Source organism: Hirsutella rhossiliensis (genome assembly GCF_020360975.1).
Source record: "Hirsutella rhossiliensis strain HR02 chromosome Unknown scaffold00022, whole genome shotgun sequence".
Classification (NCBI taxonomy): domain Eukaryota; kingdom Fungi; phylum Ascomycota; class Sordariomycetes; order Hypocreales; family Ophiocordycipitaceae; genus Hirsutella; species Hirsutella rhossiliensis.
Genome location: NW_025408688.1, coordinates 613,612 through 628,877, shown reverse-complemented (window position 1 = coordinate 628,877; position 15,266 = coordinate 613,612). Strand labels below are relative to the sequence as shown.

Below are 15,266 nucleotides of genomic sequence, written 5' to 3'. Positions count from 1 at the left end.
CTACCTGTGTCGCGTCCATTCTCGAGCCTTTCAGCCAAGATCAGGTAAAACTTCATTACTCTCAATCTACCCTCCTTATTTAATTACCTTACGAGTGGATAGCTAATTATAACATGATACGTAGTATGGCCCTGCTGAAACAAAAACATCTGCCGCAGCGAATTTCTTTGCTCCAAGGACCCGGCGTAAATTGCCAACGCAGAATTATGCCCGCATCGAACGTCCTCAATTCAACCTCGGAATCCCGCGCGCGCGCTGATTCTAAACCGGCTCCTTCCTCTCCTCTTCCAACTGGCGAAGATACAATTGTCTGCGCGCCCCCGGGTCATCCTGACTGTGAGTCAGATGATGACATGCCCGACGCGGATACACCAGAGCCGCCATTGAACAGTAGTCATATGACGCTCGCAGAGAAAGCCGGACTTATCAAGAAGTGGGCCGACAACAAACAAAAGCATGTTCGCAAGAAGAGAGACAAGAACAGCCACGTCTATTGGTATATGCAGAGGAAGCTATAGACAGAAGCTTTTACTCAGAGGATAAGGATGGGCCGAAGATCTTCCAAGAGTTCCGGTGGACTTGTATAGAGTGCCTTCAAAATCCCAATACTCTTCGGAAGAGATTCCAGGTCCTCGAATCGAACCGCCGAGGGTTACCTCTGGCATGGGAGACCATTTAAAAATCCACGGTATTACGAAGGAATCTCACCACGCTCGAATTAATGGATACGGCCGCGCCATTGGTGGAGGAGATTATACAGAGGCAGACGCATGGAGCGGTCGACCTAGGCAGAGAGCAAGACTCACGGCAAAGGAGTCTATCCGCCGGTGGTTTGTAAAACACCGACAACCCTTCTCTGTTGTCGAGACTCCTGCTTTTCAAGAGATGTTCTTGGCTCACAACACAACATGTGTGTACAGGAGTCGTATAACGTTACGCAATCATATATATACAGACTTTGTCGAACGCAGGAGAAGCTGAAGATTGAGCTTGAGTACAATTGTGCCACCATCTCGTTCACCCTTGATATCTGGACAGCACCGAATCGGGTGCCCATTTTCGCCATTATTGCGCACTGGATTACACCGGAGTTTGAGGAGAGAGAAGTTATTGAGTTTATTGAGCTCAAAAGATCTCACACTGGCAAACAATTAGCTGAGATAGTTGAGAGGACGCTTGAGGAGCTCAGGCTCAAGCCTAAGCTTCTCGCCATTACGGGAGACAACGCCGGCAATAACGGCACGCTCTGTCAGTCTTTGTACGATTCTCTCAAGACCAAATTCGACGACAAGGTGAGCCCAATAGGGAGGCCCCGCATGCGCTTTCACGGCAGGAAGAGTTGGATCCGCTGTCTAGCTCATATTACCTCGCTCATTTGTGAGGGCGTCTTGCAAGATCTCAAAGCAGGCACAGCGAAGGAAGCCAAGAAGATGCTTGACAAGTGGGACGAAGAGAATAAAAGCAACAACTACACCATTCCGGGAGACTCTAGTCGAAGTGGGATTGCCAAAATCCGCCTCCTCAATCTCTGGATGTTGAGATCCGGGTCTAGGGAGCAAGACTTCAAAAGCATGCCGCGCACGCACTACCGGAAGCCAACCTACGATGTCGACACTCGCTGGAATTCGGCCTACGACATGATTGACCAATTCCTCGAGCTTGAGGCAGAGTATACTGAGTTCGTTGATACTCACCCGCAAGTCAAGTGCCTCCTGCCCTTATCAGAAGAGATTGTCGCTCTCTATCAACTGCGGAAGGTTCTGAAGCCGTTTAAAGACCACACTCTGAAAGTCTCCGAAGTTATGCCGCCGATCTCACAAAGTCTCGATATCTATTGGGATTTGGAAGCTCTCCTGATGATGTAGTCGAAGGAGTTGGCGACTTTACAGACCTTGATATGTCCATTCGAGACGCCTTCTCGAAGGGCAAAGCAAAACACGTTACTTATATGAAGAAGCTTGACGATCAAATGATGCTATTCGCAGCTCACATCCTGGATCCGCGTTATAAAACTCACCAATTGGAAATGATGATACCGGATCAATACTCTGAGATTATGGCTAAAGTCAAGAAGTATTTCAAAACGGAGTGGCCGGAGCTAGCAGCATTGAATGCCACAAACTCAACTATGAGCCAATCCAGACCAGCTGAGCGTCCTCAAGGAGTCTCCATTGCGCAATGGAGAGCCATCCAAATGAAGAAGGCGAGGAGGCGGAGACGGGCGCGGCGATCCCTATTTCGGAGCTTGAACGGTGGCTTGCAGCTCCTCGAATAGAGTTCGACGAGTCTATTGCAAAGTCTCCAGACTTCCTACTGAAGTGGTGGAAAGAACACAAGGTCGAGTGGCCACTTTTGGCTGCGGCGGCGCGTGATCTTCTCTCTGTCTCTGGCTCTGAAGTTGACGTGGAACGCCTCTTCAGCGGTTGTAGAGACGAATTCGGTATCCGCCGTCACGCCTTGAAGGCAGATACGGTGCAGTACTAACACTTTTACGGAGTGCTTATACTCAGGAAGATAAGATCGATCAGGCGTTGATCAAGGCGGCCATGGAGTATGACATCCTGCCCTTTGCCAATAGTATTATTTGGAGACCAGACCACATTCCGGGCAAGCTGGAAGATGGTATGTATGGATATACCCTCATTATATATGTAGGTATATGCTAATCTGTGTTCAGGCGAGAATCCTCCTCAACCTCTTCCTCCCACCGAGGCTCCCACTGAACCCCTACCCCAAACCTCCTGCATCCCAAGCCGATAAGTCTGCGATATCAACCCCCTGTCTAGATACAATGGAGGCTTCGGAGGATTGGGGCTCTAAGAGTGTAGCCGTGTACAGTGGCGGATTCGAACGCGTTGTACCGACGTATTTTGAGGATTCGGCAGAGCTTTGAAAGTGCTTATTTTCAGTCGATTTGCCTAGGACAGGCGGATCAGTATTTATGTAAGTTAATTTTTGTAGTATTCGGGATTATCGACTTCTTAGAAGGCTATAACTTAAAACTATATACTACTTATTGGCGTTTTGAGGCATCTTTGCAATCGCTCAGGTACACACCAAATTCACTTCGTTTAGGGATCCCTTCAAACCATTCATGAATGGCCTGAATTGGCCCAAACCCAACTTGAATCGCGAAAATTGGAGCTTGAAGATTTTGAATCAAGATCCAAAAAATTCAATTCATTTGATTCATCCTTCATTCAAAATCTTCAAAATCTTCACCTTCGTCTATCACCCCTACTCCCGCCGTACCGGCTGATCGTCATCATCAGAGACTGGCGTTTGACGCCCGGCTTGTTGATACGCCCGTTGCATCCGTGTGCCTGCCTCGTACGTATCGCCGTTTTCCTCGATGTGCCGCAGCCCTCGTTCCGTTGAAGTCATCGCGGCCGTTACCGTACCCGTCATCGCCGCTGGTGCCGTTGAGGAGGAGGCAGTCGTATAGCCTCAGCCCGCTCATGCCGTTCAGCGATCTCGTGATGTGACGGATCCCGCCGCGTTGATCTTGACCGCCGTGACTCTTCGAGGTTGAGTGAGCCCTTGGGGCGGCCCTTAGCCCTGATAACTTGTGGCTCGTATGGTGCCCGAGTAGGGCTTGTGCCCTGAGCGCTTGTATCGATCGGAATATACCAAAATGGGTCGAAGTCGTCGAGTGTAAGGGAGGTATTGGTGTTGATAGACTCGAAGATTCGATGGCAGCACGGTAGCCCTCGACTAGTAGCCCAATTACAAGGACATTGACCTGGCGGCGGTTTGGCCCGTTGACTTCGGGGTCTAGAGGATCTTGCGATGCTCATCTATTAGTAGCTTTAACGCATATGACGATACTCGCTCGCGGATCGGCATATACGGCGCCTGTAGGAGAACGTTGATATCTTGTGGAGGTTTCGATTCTCTATCGCTGTGATCTGAGCAGCCTGATGGCCCCAGAAGCGTTCGAATCGTTGGAAAACGGTCGTCAAATCGCCCGTACAGGACCAAAGGAACTTCTTCATATGAGAGTGAAGTCCCTCGACGATCGAGGTCGTTGTACGCCCGAAGTGGCGATATTGATTAACGAAACAAGATACAAACTTCTCCTTCCAAGGCGTTAGCCACGTATTGCAACAGTATTGTATAGCTGCAAGCGGGTGGCGGCCTGGTGTCTCAAATTGGCGTAAACGTTCGTTGAAGCTATTCACATCTTGTGACTTGACGATCTCGTTCCACTCTTGTAGAAACGCTTGGAATGCCGGGGCCCGTACGACTCGATTGCCGATTTTTGATGCCTTAGGGAAAAATTGCTTGCATTTCGCAACGACATTCTGGTTAATATGCCACGTGCAGAGAAGGTTAGTACTGTTTTGAAGCTCGCGAAAGCTATCTAACGCCTTAAGCAACGCAGTATCTCGGTCCGTGACAGTGACCCTTGAAATGGGATCGACTCCTTCTCGCAAAGGACTAGCAGCAACGAGATAGCCCAATAGTAATGGGACTCGGTCTCGCCGTTCAAGAAGATAGAGGCAATAGAGAACGTTTTGTTATCTCGAGTGGCCGCGCAGATATTCAATAACGGCATATTGAATCGGTTCGTCTTGTAGGTACAGTCGAGGACGAGGACATCGTGATGCTGACGCCATCGATGGAAGGTAGCACGAGGCGCGAGAAATAGCCCAGTTAGCCGGCCCTGGGGATCACGACTATCTCGATGAAAGAAGTCGGACTTATCTAGCCGGTCGTAGAGAAACTGAAGAGGCGTACGGCCAGCTAGTTCTTCCTGACGGTGCCTAGCCAAGGCGTTACTCACGTCTTGAGCCGTGATACCGGCTAAACGAGGATCGTCGTGAACCAGGTCACGAAGCTCGCCAGCAATATCGGTCGGCCGGGTATTGTTATTAAACTTCCGGATAATGTCGTCGCGATACTTCTGGATAACAAGCGCCCGGTACTTCGGAAAGACCATCGGGTCATCAACAAGGCGATGATTGTGAACATCGTGAAGATAAGAGATAGTCCAGTAACCGCGTTTTTCCTTCAACGAGAGGCGAAACTCACAGTCTGTTTTCTGGGTTGCTGTATTGAGGCGACGACGAGAGATATGAGCAGCTTTATCCTTCCGATTTTCGTAGGGGCCGGCCTTGATACAACGAACAAGTGCAGACTTGCGTTGGCCAGCGTTATCCCGCTTCGATGTTCGAATGTGTAGGGCGTAGCCTCAGCCTCAGCAACGGTATCGGCGGCTTCCATCGCGGCCTGGAAGGTCGGGAATAGTGTCTTCGTAAGCGACTCCATGATTCGGGCTCGTAAGGGCAGAAAACGCGGTGCGAATAGCTTCAGTTTTGATGGTATTGCTGATAGTTACGGTTACAGGATGTTGTTACGCAAGCATCACGAACTGGCCAGCTGGCCGGCCGGGAATGGGCGCACCAAAATTAGCGGCATCGGCACTGCGCCTGACCCAGCCACAGTTGATCCACTTTTTGGTGTACAGTTAATAAAAGGAGGTGTATAGATAATTGGGCCCTATAAAAGGGGCTGCTTGAACGGGGGAGAGAGAGCAATCAACACATGCATTCTCGCATACCATCTGATCATATGATACTCGACCTTCGAAAAGTCCCCTTATCCACTTCTATGCCCACTTTTGCTCTCTCCTTCGCGAGACGACCTGCAACGGTGCTCTTGAGGTACACATAAGTTATGAAAAAAAAAAGACTCTTTTGCGATACGGGCTTTTCCGGCTCCTTGTCCGCCAAGCCATGTCCAAGATTATGGCATCCAAATTATCAACAAGCAAAAGCTCTGCAGCTCGACAAACAACAGCAGGTACGGCACAGTAAGCTGGTGTGTTGAGGTCGTTGACATGCGACTCTACTCCGGACTCCAAGGGGGGGCTAATGGTCGCCAACGTGCCCCTTTGTTGTCCCAACTGGCTTATTATGTTGAAGCACATATTCCCGTTTGAGTTGGTTTGCTGCCGTAAGGCGGAAGGATTCAGCTCCTAAAGAAATGAGTACTCCGTTTGGGGAGAATTTTGATACCGGGCAGAGCCTTTGTATGACGAGTTTATGCATGTCTTGTGGGATTATCGATCACAGAGCTTGTCCAGGGTCCACTTCGCGATTTAGAGCTTGTGAACAGGCTCTTCCCATAATGAACGACTCTGGCCAATGAGAACTGAAGCTTAGAACATTATTGACTCTGAATTGAGAGTATGATTGGTTCAGTGTCGCTAAGACTCATCAGACGCTGTGCAAGAGACAAGCCCAACAGAAACCTTTGCATTAGCCGGCGGTGATGGAGTCACCTAGTGCCGCAACCACCACAAAAACCTTCAAATAGATGACTCCCTCTCCAACGTCATTTCATGTTAACTCAATCCTCCAACTTTCGTTCCGAAAGGCTCTTTGCGCAACCCCCGTTGGGTTGCCTCTCCTGTTCCTCTTTGCCCCCCTCCTGGCCCTTGACCTGTCTGTGCTCCTTTTACGTCGGTAGCTACGGCAAGCCCGCTAGCCTAGAGCCGGCTGGCCTGTGAAGTCTAAATCTCCGCCTTTGCGGTCCGTCTATATTAGACACGCACCCGTCGATGTCCATTAACTACCTTGAGATTGTTGCTCTTATTTCTATCTATCTACGTTGCGCCTTCCTATACTTTTGCTATCTTCGCCCCCTGAAGATGTGCTAGGATAGTCGTCCTAGGGGCAGGATCTCCTCCGCTGCGAGCGAGACGCCTACGCCGCCCGCGTTACCCGCGGAGCCGGTCGGCCGCCTCCCGCGTCGTCTGCCTGCTAAGCTCCTCTAGCCGGGCCTGCGCTGCCGTCATCTCCTCGGGCACCCGGTTCCCGACTAGATCCCGCTCCCGCACCTCCGATACGAGCATGATGCCGTCGAGCGTCGGGCACCGCGACAACTGCACGTACAGGCTGTACGGGTCGCACGGCGACGGCACCGCCCTCCCCTCGACCGTCGTCATCCTCGCCCCCCGCAGCTCCAGCGCCACGCGCTCCAGCGTCCCGCCCTGCACCTTGTAGTCGGTGCAGGTGAAAGCCGCCGCGCACGGCAGGCCCCTCCGGCTGACGTTGTTGCGCTGCCACGGCCGCTTCCGCTGCGCCGTGATCTTGACGCTGATGGGCGTCAGCAGGATCGTCCCGGCCGGCATCCCGACGAAGTGGAAGTCCCTCGTCGTCTCCGAAGCCAGCACGATGCCCGCCGGCGGCCCGAAGTGCATCGTCAGCTCGGCCGAGACCCAGTGGCCGGGGAAGGCCCGGTCGGGGATGACGTCTACCGCCGTGTAGCCGGCCCCGTTCACCAGCTTCAGCCCCTGGTGCGTGTTCTGGTTCACGACGACTGGCATGCCCGGCACGAAAACGAAGACGGCCGGCACCGGCGTCGCGCTGTCGTCGCCCTGGCACAGCATTAACACCGCCTCCTCCTCCGTCGGCAGGCCCTCCCTCCACTTGTGCTCGGACAGGAATATGCGCGCCGCCGTCCGCGCCGCGCCCGGAACGCGAGCGCCGCCTCTAGGTTGAGGTTCCAGCGGTTGCGGTTGAGAGGCGTGACCACCGTCAGGCCCGTCTCCCACGGGATCCGCCTGCCCGGCCGGTGGCACCTCGAGTTGAGCAGCTCTAGGTCCGACCGGTCCTGCTCCCCCCCCGGCGGATGCGCCCGAGCAGCCGCCGCAGCTCCGGGTCGCCGGCGGCCCGCATCTGCTCGTCCAGCATGACGACCGTCGTGAACCGCCGCCACAGCGCGTGCGCCTTGTCGTGCTGCCGCCGCTGCTCGGCCGCGAACGCCCCGTCCTCGTCCCACGCCACCGCCGCGCTCGGCGGCAGGATCGACCGCTCCTGCACCGGCCGGAACTGGTGGAAGTCGCCACAGAAGATCACCACCGGGATGCCGCCGAAGTCTCGCGCCGACCCCCGCAGCCTGCACAGCTGCTCGTTGGCGGCGTGCAGCGTCCGCGCCCCGAGCATGCTGACCTCGTCGATCACCAGCACCTCCTTCTCCTGCCAGTCCATCCGCGACCGGCCGTCGACGAAGCGCTCGCCCTGGCCCGGCAGCCGTACGCCGTCTACGTCCCTCGTCGCCCCTCCCGCCTGGCCGCCCTGGCCGACCGTAAGGCCGCAGGCCGAGTGTAGTGTGATGCCGTTGATCCGTGCTGCCGCCGTGCCCGACGTCGCCGTCACCAGCAGCCGGCTCGATAGGTCCCTCCGGGCGAGCAGCTCGACGAGCGCCTCGATGACGCGCGACTTGCCGGTGCCGCCCTCGCCGCCGATTAACAGGCAGAGCTGGCCGCCGCCATCGCCGCCTGCGTCGTCGCCCTGCCGGATTCGGTCGAGCTGCCGGCATACGATTAGGAGAGCGATGGCCTGCTTCTCGTTGAGCGTTAGCTGCCCCGCCAGCTTCCTGCCCGCGGCGACGAACGAGCTCGACGGGCCGAGCCGCACGCGCATCCCCGCCGCCGTGCCAGCGTCTACGTCGCCGTCGGCCGCCGTTACGTCCATGTCGTCCTCGCCGAAGCCCCCCATCACCCCGCGAAGAGCCGAGCCGCGGTCGGCCCCGACGCCCGCCGCCGCCCCACCGCCCTGGATGCCCTGGATGGCTCGCTCCCGCTCCCGCGCCGCGCTCCTCTGCTGCGACTTGATGGCCCGCACCTCTTCTTGCCGTGGCAGCGCCGCCCCCGAGAGCTCCGAGCCCGGTAGGTTCACCCGCCTGCCTGCCCTCTCCTCCGCCACTACCGTCGCCGCGAGCTCGGCCGCCGACCCCAGCGCCGACTGCTGGAACCGGCAGAGCTGCTGCGTCATCGCTAGCAGCTCTGTTGACTGCGCCGTGACTTGTCCCGCGCCGGCGGCATTCCGGACGACGTCGATGAGCCGGGCCGCGTCGCCCGCCCCGCCGGCGCGGTACGCCTCCTCGCCCCCCTCGGCCACCCCCCTGCCTTCGTCGCCGGCCTGCGGCGCCGTCATACCGCCCTCCTCGGCCGTGGCGGCCCACTGCTTGGCGTCGCGCTTCGCGTCCTCCGCCGACCGCCGGAGGAGCTGCACGTTGTCTGCGAGCCGCGCGACCCTCGGCGCCAGCGACTCCCGCGCCCGCGCCCAGATGTCGTTGATGTCGCCTGCCTCCTCGCCGAGGAAGGACTCCCACGGCACGAATAGGGCCAGGTGCTGTACCGCCGCCCTAGGCGCTGTTAGCCGATGCCCCTAGCCGCGCTGCCTTCCCCTTGGGCGCTCCCCGTCTTATGGTGCGCACCTTCGGTGGCACGACTCGTCGTCTCCCTCGCTAAACTCCTTGCTGAGGTATCCGTCGAGGCATACGGTCGCCCGCTACCCGGCCGCCTAAGCGCCTGCACCCAGCCCTTCCCCGACGCCCAGCTCTCCGCGAAGGGTACCTCGCCCCAGCCCGTCCCACCGTCGGCACCGCGGCCGTTTCGCTTTAGCCTTACGAGCGATGCGTAGTCATAAAGGCAGAGGCCCCGTAGGAGCTCGCCCCTATGCCGGTAGGCCTCAACGAGGGGGATCCTCGGGCCGGCCTCCTCGACGACGACCGTCTCGTCCGGCGCGTCGCCCGTCGCCTCCGCGCCGCTCGCCCGTCGGAGGTGCCGCCACCGGCGGAAGACGGCCCAGTAGAGCTGGTTCGCGTTTACGTACGCCCACGCCGAGCCGCTGCTAAATTCTGCCGGGTACCCTAGGAGGTGCGCAATCACCTCGACCTGCGACAGCGGCCGCTCCGTAAATACTCGGTTCGCCGCCTTGAGCAGGAATGTTCTCGTCTTGTTCCCCCCTATGGCCTATGGGGTCCGCCGCCGTCGCCACCCCTTCGGCCCCGCTCCCTCGACCGGCGTCGCGGTCGGCGTCGCGGTCGGCGCCACTTCCGTTGCCCTCTCCCGTCGGCTCTAGCGCGGGAAGGAACTCGGCCGCGGCGGCCACACGCTTCCACACGGGGTCCTCTACCTTCGTCGCATAGTTGGTAATGTAGTAGATTAGGGCCATGGTCTTGCGCTGCGTCGCGATGAACGAGATGTCGTGGTTGTGCCGTAGCCTTACTGCCATCGCCCGGTTCCACCGGTTCACCATGCTATGCGTCCGCCGGATCTCGAGCACCCCGTCCGCCGTCAGCGCCGTCCTCTCCACCAGCCTCCACGGCGCCTTGAACCGGCAGAGGTCCCCCTTCCGCGCCCCGCGCCGAGCGAGTATTTTACGCAGGTCGCGCTATGCGTGTGGATCTGCGTCGCGCCGGCGCAGAAGTTGGCCTCCTCGTCGAAGGTGTCCGTGAAGCGCGCGACGTCGTCGAGCCGCGACGATATGTCCGCCGTGGCCGACCGCTCCGCTTGCACGGCGCAGTAACCTTCTGCGTCTAGCTCCTGCCGCCTCGGTTTAGCTCGGGCCCTTCGGCCTGCCTCGGATAGGGGCTTAGGGGTTTGGGGGGGGGCGTCTTAAGGCGGCCGCCTTACCTCGGAGAAGACGCTGTCTACGTAGCGGACGATGCGATCCCGGTACGCCGCCTGCTCATCCGTATCGGGGCCGGCGAGCGCCTCGCCGAGGCCAGCATTGCCCCTTAGCCAGAGGAGCCCGTGGATGTGGAGAGCGCCTCGCTCGTTCGTCTCAACCGCGCCGTAGTACGCGCTGACGTGCCCGAACACCGACTCCTCCTCGACGTTGACGTAGTGCTCGAAGAAGAGCGTCATCTCCCGGTGGAAGAAGACGGCCGAGCTCATCGGGTCCGATATGGCCAGCCGCGTCCGCTTATACGCGGTCCCTAGGTCTCGTAGGAAGGCCTCGGCCTCGTCCGGGTCGCGGCCGCGGTGTGCCGCTAGCCGCAACTTTACCAGGTTTGTAATGTCGTTCGGGTTCAGCGTGAACCAGATGGCCGGCACCCCGTGCCTTATGATGAGGGATAGTATCTTCTTCCGCATACTAAGCCGGCTCTCCCTCGACATCGGCTGCCGGTAACCGAACACGGAGAGGGACCGGAGGAGCTCCTTTACCCCGTCGTGCTAGTCATGCCCGTGGCCTCGAGCTCGACCCTCGCCGCCTCGAGCCTCTGCGCCGTTAACGACTTTAACAGGCCCTCGACCCTTGCGAAGTTCTTCCTCGTGACGCCTAGCATGCTGGCCTGGCGGTTCCTAGACCGTACGCCCATGTTAAAGACGAGGAAGGCGAAGATAGGGTGCGTCGCGAACCGGCCGCCGTGGCGCCGCAGCACGACGTCGGCCCATGCTTGGAGCTTCATGTTCCGCGTCGACATAAGGCCCTCCGCGACCCGCTCCGCCTGCGTGCCCTGGTTCCCGACGCTAGGGCCCGCGCTCTCCCCAGTGGCGTCCTCGTCGGCGAGCCTCGGCCCGCCTAAGCCAAAGGGGAACAGGGTCGGAAAGGCCTTTGCGAAGAAGGAGGCGTCCGCCGAGTCGGCGAAATCCTCGCCGCGCCGCACCTGTATGTACGGCTCGACGTCGCCGCCATCGCCCTCCGCCTCTCGGGCCGCAGTCCCTACCCACGTCCTCGGGCCGGCGCGCGCTCCCTCGGGCCCGACGGCACCGCGGGCGAAGCGAATCTTCTCAGCATCGGCCACCTCTGGCGCCCCGTCCAACGGGAACATGCCGGAAGACGTCACCTCGTTGATTACGTCCCCGTCCTCTTCGGGCCTAGCGCCGTCCCCGTCGTCGTCCTCGCACGTGAGCCCGACGTCACTGCTCCCCTCGGTGGGGTCCCGCCCTTGCCTCAGCATCGTGAGGACCTCCTCGATCTCGACCGCACCCTCGTCGTCCATGGCCCGCTCCGACGGCGGCACCACCTGCGCCGTCCGCGTCCTCTCCCGCGCCGACGGCTCGCTTCGCTCTAGCCGCTCGCACACCACTGGCGGCACCCCGTGCGGCGGCGCCCCCCAGCTGGCCATCTCCGCCGCGTCGATGTCGACCTCGCCGTAGAGCGGATTGTTCTCCTTGAGCCAGGCTAGCGCCCTCTCCACCGCCGACCGCCTTACCGACAGCAGGCCCGATAGGTCGCGCGGCCCGGGCCTCTCGGCACCCTGCCACGAGACGTGGATCTCGTCCATGACCCGGAGCAGCGGGTGCGGCAGCACCTTAGCGGCTAGGCCCTGCACATCGTTTGGGAACACGGTAATGTGGCCCTTGACGTGCCTCGGGTACCTCACGCTCTGCCTCTGACCGCCCGGGATGCTGTACTTCGTCACGAAGCCGTAGCACGAGTTGAGTGAGATGAGCTTCTCCTCGAGCGGCGTGAGGTCCTTCAGCTCGTCGGGGTACGCGTGCTCGCAGCCGAGCCGCCCGTGGAGGTGCATGGCCGGCGACGCCCCCCTCGCGCCCGGCCCATCGCGCGCACTCTACGCAGACCGGCACCGGCCTGCCCTCCGGGAAGCAGCTTCGGCATCCGAACCGGGACCGCCCGCCCCCCGCAACGCTGCTCCGCGACCACCCCTCCCACGCCATCTCCCTCAGCTCCCCCTTGGCTCGCTTCTGGTAGCATAGCGTGCAGGTCGCGATCGGCAGCGTGCCTGCGTCGTGGAACGCCCGGTAGAACCTCCGCACCGTCCTCACCTGCCTCTCGCGCGGCACCGGCGCGCACCACGTCTGCTCGTTGGCCAGCCTCTCGCCCGCCTCGAACTCCTCGTCGAGGTGCCGCAGCGCGCTGGCCAGGTCCTCGGCCTGCAGCTCCCTTCGTCTCGGCATCTTTTCACCCACCCTGGCGCGTTTCCGCCCGGCCTGCCCACTACTAAGATGGCGTTTCCTCTTCTGCTTTTCTCTCGCCTGGCGTCTTATCGCCGCTCTACCTGCGTCCGGTTAGCTATCACCGTCACACGCCTTCACCTCGCTCTACGACCGTACCTGCCAGTGCGCTATCTCTGCCGCTAACAAGCGGCCCGGCTGCGGGGGGAGTTGTGGCGGGGGCCTCGCCCCTGCTAGCCGGCCGAGACTGGATGGCTCGCGGCACGTGCTGGCTTCCGGCCGAGACTACGGCCGGGCTGGTCCCGCTCGACGGCGGCGAAGGCCCGGCGGCCCTCCATGTCGGCTGGGGCCAGGTATCCTGCGGAGCCCCCTTGCTTCCGGCCGAGGCTGCAGCCAAACCTATCCCGTTCGACGGCAGTGAAGGACCGGCGGCCCTCCATGTCGGCTGGGGCCGAATGTCCCGTGGAGCGTCCGAACTTCTCGTCTGCGGCGGCGAGGGCCCGGCGGTCTTCGCCGTCGGCAGAGACCGGATTTCTCTCGGTGCGCGCTGGCCTTTCCCTGAGGCCGAGACGGCGCTGGGCCCGCCCAGCGGCAGCCAGTGCCCCGCCGCCCTCGGTGTAGGCGGCAGCCAAGTTGCCGCCGCACTCGGTGTCGGCTGAGGCTGGATATCCCGCGGCGCGACTCGGGCTTCTGGCGCCGGGCTTGCCCTGTCACCCGCTCCGGACTGGACCCTCCCGTTAGCTGGCTTCATCGCGACACCGGTCTACCGAGGCCCCCGCGGACCTCTTGTCTTCCTCGCTTGCGCTGCCCTCTCCGGCCCCGCCTACTTGCGGTGCTACTGGGCTCCCGGCGTAAATCCTCGTAAGTGTAAGTGTAATAACGGCGTATAAGTCCTTGCCTCGACCATTCATCCTGCACTTGTCTTGCTGACTGGCACCCCTCCTGTGCGTACAGGATCCTCTAGGAAAGTCTATATATCTTATTCGGAAAGCCTTTGGTGTTGGGAAATGGGCAGCAAGGAGGGATAGAACGATTGGCGTAAGCAAGCAGACAAAAGCGGCAGGGTTTGTATCCCCTGAGTGATGTGTGCGTGTGGCGATAGGCACCGTGCGAGCTATCTTGCACGATGGTCGGAATCAGCTATGATGAGCGCCTAAGTGCTACCGGGTGTCACGGGCTGTGCCCGGCTGGTGGACCCGGTTGTACCGGGTCCGGTGGGTCGTGCTCCGGTGGCAACACCGGCCCCGCTCCGCGGACCCAGAAGCTGCGAGAACATTCCGAGAAGGGCAATATAAGCTCGCACTCGAAGCTACGCCTCGAGTTCAGCTTCTTTTCCTCCTTAGCTCTAGATAGACAACACCTAGGCACCTGCTTGTTGAATAAACTCCGGGCCAGCCTTTCACATATCTAGAGCTCCTTCTAAATACCGCAAGCTGCAGACTGCTCGTCAGGATGGACCAGCAGAGTGAGAGCCCAAGTCTCCAGCAGCAATGGATTGACCAACGCATTCAAGAAGCGGTCAATGCGACTCTCAGCCCTCTACAGGACCAACTTTCCTTGCTGATGGAGCAACTCGGGCGAGCGCAGCCGCAGAGCGCCGACTTGCAATCGCCGCCAGTGGCACGAGGAATGGGCGAGAGCACGCCTGGCTTGGGCACGCCCCTCCCCAAAACCTGCGGTACTGGAATGCGGAAACCGTTGCCCAACCCACCCAAGTATGACGGCTCACGGAAGAGCTACTCCGCCTGGGCCAGGCAGATGCGAGACAAGCTGGACCTTGATGCACACTACTACAGTGGAAATCGCGAACTTTGGTACCTCATCAACTCATGTTTGGACGAGCGACCACAGCAAGTGGTCGCTACCTTTTACGCCGCGGGAGGCCCTGGGGTAGCTACGACCCCAAGAGTTCATGCGATACCTCGACCGAACCTACCAGGACAGCAACATCCAATCCCGCGCTGCTGCCACGCTGAGAACTATGCGGCAGCGCGAAGACCAACCTCTCGCGTCCTTCCTTCCCGATTCGAACAGGCATTAGCTGAAGCCGGGGGAGCAGACTGGCCGGACAGTGCAAAGATCGTATTTCTAGAGAACGCAATAAATGCACGGCTCCAAGAGAGTTTGGTCACAGCCGTCCTACCCGACGACTACCAGGGATGGCTTGCGAGAGTTCAGGAAATTGCGGGCAGATTGGAGAGACTGAAACCCGGTAGGCAGCCGACGTCGACTGAGCGGACGCCTCAACAGCTACCAAGGCAACGACCCAAGGAGGAACCGGAGGACCCCGACGGAGATGTTAAGATGACGGACATCAACCGTATTGGCCACGAGTCGAAGGGTCGTCGACATGTCGATAAGAAGCCGAAGGATGAGCGCCGCTGCTATCGCTGTGGTCGGACGGATCATCTTATCGTGGACTGCCCAGCCCAGGTGGTCTTTCCTGGCGAAGGGAAGCAACAGCGACCTAAAGCTGCGCGCATGAAGAAGCCCGATGCCGCAGATGATTCGGAATCAACCGCAGCATCCAGTGAGGACGAGTCGGCGGGAAAGACTAGCCCCGGGCGAAAGCGGGCGCCGGGGCCTGCAAAGGCAGACATCCGGGACT

At 59.5% G+C, this 15,266-nt stretch overlaps 5 protein-coding genes across 5 annotated transcripts; 2 read left to right on the top strand and 3 right to left on the bottom strand.

Moving 5' to 3' along the window:
• Positions 1 to 908: 908 nt before the first annotated feature.
• On the top strand, positions 909 to 1,865 carry HRG_11776 (uncharacterized protein; the record flags this gene model as incomplete). The annotated part of the gene is made up of 1 exon (XM_044870246.1): positions 909 to 1,865. The coding sequence occupies one exon, from the start codon at positions 909 to 911 to the stop codon at positions 1,863 to 1,865; it is 957 nt and encodes a 318-aa protein (XP_044714741.1).
• A 313-nt stretch (positions 1,866 to 2,178) lies between these two features.
• Positions 2,179 to 2,760, top strand: HRG_11775 (uncharacterized protein; the record flags this gene model as incomplete). The annotated part of the gene is made up of 3 exons (XM_044870245.1): positions 2,179 to 2,477; positions 2,579 to 2,622; positions 2,678 to 2,760. The coding sequence occupies 3 exons, from the start codon at positions 2,179 to 2,181 to the stop codon at positions 2,758 to 2,760; spliced, it is 426 nt and encodes a 141-aa protein (XP_044714740.1).
• Positions 2,761 to 4,363: 1,603 nt separating this feature from the next.
• Positions 4,364 to 5,271, bottom strand: HRG_11774 (MULE transposase domain-containing protein; the record flags this gene model as incomplete). Its single annotated transcript, XM_044870244.1, has 2 exons — positions 4,364 to 4,906; positions 5,035 to 5,271. The coding sequence occupies 2 exons, from the start codon at positions 5,269 to 5,271 to the stop codon at positions 4,364 to 4,366; spliced, it is 780 nt and encodes a 259-aa protein (XP_044714739.1).
• Positions 5,272 to 6,724: 1,453 nt separating this feature from the next.
• HRG_11773 (PIF1-like helicase domain-containing protein) lies at positions 6,725 to 12,661 on the bottom strand (the record flags this gene model as incomplete). The annotated part of the gene is made up of 9 exons (XM_044870243.1): positions 6,725 to 7,497; positions 7,616 to 9,156; positions 9,229 to 9,302; positions 9,368 to 9,766; positions 9,819 to 10,124; positions 10,178 to 10,339; positions 10,430 to 10,892; positions 10,964 to 12,289; positions 12,369 to 12,661. The coding sequence occupies 9 exons, from the start codon at positions 12,659 to 12,661 to the stop codon at positions 6,725 to 6,727; spliced, it is 5,337 nt and encodes a 1,778-aa protein (XP_044714738.1).
• A 230-nt stretch (positions 12,662 to 12,891) lies between these two features.
• On the bottom strand, positions 12,892 to 13,409 carry HRG_11772 (uncharacterized protein; the record flags this gene model as incomplete). The annotated part of the gene is made up of 2 exons (XM_044870242.1): positions 12,892 to 13,319; positions 13,373 to 13,409. The coding sequence occupies 2 exons, from the start codon at positions 13,407 to 13,409 to the stop codon at positions 12,892 to 12,894; spliced, it is 465 nt and encodes a 154-aa protein (XP_044714737.1).
• Positions 13,410 to 15,266: the final 1,857 nt, after the last annotated feature.